This window comes from Adiantum capillus-veneris, chromosome 23 (assembly GCF_014529385.1).
Source record: "Adiantum capillus-veneris isolate H3 chromosome 23, ASM1452938v2, whole genome shotgun sequence".
Classification (NCBI taxonomy): domain Eukaryota; kingdom Viridiplantae; phylum Streptophyta; class Polypodiopsida; order Polypodiales; family Pteridaceae; genus Adiantum; species Adiantum capillus-veneris.
The window spans coordinates 4,765,512-4,768,744 of NC_140953.1; the positions used below are offsets into that span (position 1 = coordinate 4,765,512).

Sequence of the window (3,233 nt, forward strand, 5' to 3'; positions counted from 1 at the left end):
ATGCCTACAGGAACCAATGCGCATCCCTCGCTTAGCTCGCGACTTCTTCAAGCCTCTCCTCATGGCCAGTGCTCCCAACTCCAAGCCAGCAGATGACGTTGCTGCTGCAATAAATGTCGTTGTTCCTTCCCACGCTGCAGACGGAGGTGCCGCCGCACTTGTGAAGGGAAACCCTGCAGCCCAATCCACTGCTGCCAATTCATACCAACCAGGCCCTACACCTTTCTGGCACTGCCCACCCAGCATGCCAAGCCCTTACTGCTCCCAAGTGCACTATTGGTGAAGCGGCATGCATTGCTCAACCCTCTTGGTTGACTACGCCCTACCTTCGCGCTGCTTCTACCGCCTGGACACCTGTCAGCCTGCACACATGCATGCCTCCTGCGCAGCTAACCCTGTTGCATTCAATGCCGCAAGCCAAGCATGCCATGAGGGTGCCACCCCTGCGGGCACCAACCTGGCTGCTAACATTGTCGCCACCATCCCTGCTGAAGTCAACCCAGCAGACGTGACAAAGGCCGTAGCCCAACCTGCTTCTCCTGGTGCTATGAAGTCAACCGCAAACAGAGCAACCACCTCAGCAATAGAAGCAGACGACCACCCTGTTGCCACTCTTGAGGTCACCACTGCAGCACCAGTTGTTGTAGCAACTTTGAATGCTCATGCCGAATTCCAACCTGCCGCAATTCTTGCTGCAGAAGACGATTTTATTGGCGCAGGTGTTACTACCCATGCAGATGCTATTGCAACCTTTATAACTGCTTCCGTCAAAAGAGATGGCGCCCATGCTGGTACAGTCCTCAAATCCCCAACCGTGCTGGAAGTGGTCACAAGCGTGCCTACACCTTTCAACTTGGATCTGCTTCATTGCTATGAACCGGTTCCCGTTCACTGCGGTAACCAAACCCTTTGCCACTCTTTTGGCATCCAACCCCGCAGGAATGGTGGACCGCCAAGTAGCAGCTCCATAGCACCTTCGACATCCAATTTTACAGCATTCGGCAATCTTAGTTCAGCCCGTGTACCTCATCAGGCCCGATTTGTGCCACCCTCTGTTGTGAGGGCCAAGATCACTCAAGATCCCTGCCATGCTCCATCCTTATGCGCTTACTGCAAAGGATGCTTTCACAAACACAGCTCCAACTCAAAACCTTCCAGTGCCATTAACCCTCGCAGGCAGGATGATCCAGAAACAATTGCAACCTTACCACCTTCCTTTTCATTGGCTACTCTAACTCAGCCCTTGTCGAGTGAGCCTCTCCTTCAAACCAATAGTCAGCTCCATGATACAACAAACTTTCCCTCGCCAAGAGTTGTTCCTTCTAACCCCTTTGATCCCGGTGGCGAGGTCTACAAGACCTCCAACTTACACCCTCAACTGAAGCCCCAACTACACCATGAAAGGATGCTGAAACCTCACCTTGGCTCCCTTGCGGTTCATTCAACCAATGATAATCTCATGCTTTCACTTCGCTTGGGGGAGCGAATGTGCAATTTACAAGCTCGTGTAATCGCTCATGGAGTGACCCTAAAGAAGCCTTTCAAAGCTCGACCAAAGCAACAATCAGAGCTGCTAATCTTCTTCATTACGAAGTCGGACCTTGATCCACGTTGAGACCTCAGAAGTCACACCAAGAATAATTTTTTTCCGAGAAAAAGATCCTTCTATTAGTTAATGAAAGCTGCCCATAGGGCTACATCCACCTCTGCAAGAGAGGGCTACAACAAACATGATGGGAAGACTCTCCCAATGAAAAAAACAGCATATATACAATGGGGCTAAATCAAGAGATGGGAGGAGGGAAAAGCCACACAGGTGGACAATAGTGCCATCTGAGCACCCCCTGGACCATGGAGTAAAACGGCCCAGGGCGCCAGAGACGAAAAAAACAGCATATATACAATGGGGCTAAATCAAAAGATGGGAGGAGGGAAAAGCCACACAGGTGGACAATAGTGCCATCTGAGCACCCCCTGGACCATGGAGTAAAACGGCCCAGGGCGCCAGAGACGAAGGAAAGCCTCGCGGCGCTCCCGCATGCGGTCGGAGCTGCCCTGTAGTCCCTCAAGCTGTCCTCTGAGAGTGTGGATCAGCTCTAGCCAAAAGTCACGAACAGTCTCCGCTGGTGGTACAGGGCGAGCCTCAAAGATGCGGAAACAACGGGCCCGCCAGATGAACTAGAGAGCTAGGCCGCTGATGAGCTCCCAACACTCCGCTCTCTCACTGCTCCACTCCTGTGGAGTAAGGTCTATAGCAGGCTGGAGTGTAGGTCGACCCCCCTGTATCACTATCATCCTGCTGGTGGAAGATAGCTCAAACTGAAAAGCCGGGCCCGTGAGGGTGGACCAAGCCGCCGCCCCCCAAGTGTACTGTCGAGCCGTGGAGAGGGCAGGCATCAGCCGAAGAACTCGTAGCCACACCTGCTGGGCCGAGGGGCAGTCCCAAAGACAGTGTCGCTGACTCTCCACCAATTGGTCACAGGCTGTACATGCGGCCGAGAGACCACTATGTACAAGCCAGCTCCCTACTGCTGTGGCTCTGTGTGCAACCAACCACTGGAACAAGGTGACGCGCCTCGGCTGTCTGGAGTCCCACAGCCTCTGCCAAAAAGCTGCCAAGAACTCAACTGTGAGACCCTCCTCCTGCCAATGACGTGCTGCAGCGGGGCGGGCCTCTCTCTGTGCTGCAAGTATATGACGTCCAAGCCGAACAGTGTACTGAAAGAAAGGGACTCCTGGGTGGTCTGCAGAAGAGAATGGGTCCCTCCATAGCCACTCACCAGGATCCCACTGTACTCGTGCCCGTGGACAGCACTCCCAAGCCCATAGCCTCCAGTGTCCTGTCTCAAGAGCTGCTGGGTCAGGGTCTATGGGTCAGGGTCTATGACGCAAGTCCTCCCACAGATGCCCACAACTCGGATCCTCTGGAAACAACACTCTGCTACCTGCGGGGCCTCTACTGCAACTCTCTATAATCGTCCCCCACCCTGAAGCTCGAAGAACAGGGCTGGGACAGTCTCTGAGCAAGCCCTGACTGAAATGAGAACCTCCAGTCGTGTGAAGGCTCCCATCCACCGGGGTGCTACTGGCTCGAGAGGCGTGAGCCAATCAGCTGGAACTGACTCTGAGATGTCCTGACACATGCTCTGAACCCCTCTCATGCCCTGTAGCTGGACAACCTGCACCTCCTCTGACAAACTTGTGAACTCTATCCAGTCACCTAGAGAGCGCGC

At 54.0% G+C, this 3,233-nt stretch overlaps 1 protein-coding gene across 1 annotated transcript; it reads left to right on the top strand.

Moving 5' to 3' along the window:
- Window positions 1-370: 370 nt before the first annotated feature.
- Window positions 371-1,615, top strand: LOC147427355 (uncharacterized). The gene is made up of 2 exons (XM_086497779.1): window positions 371-962; window positions 1,191-1,615. The coding sequence occupies exons 1-2, from the start codon at window positions 371-373 to the stop codon at window positions 1,613-1,615; spliced, it is 1,017 nt and encodes a 338-aa protein (XP_086353905.1).
- The last annotated feature ends 1,618 nt before the right edge of the window (window positions 1,616-3,233 follow it).

Bases quoted from the DNA above. Each gene is read 5' to 3' on its own strand.
- LOC147427355 (XM_086497779.1), top strand. From the start codon at position 371: ATGCATGCCTCCTGCGCAGCTAACCCTGTTGCATTCAATGCCGCAAGC. The intron at 963-1,190 runs GCTCCATAGCAC...AGGATGATCCAG, and splicing joins TGGTGGACCGCCAAGTAGCA to AAACAATTGCAACCTTACCA.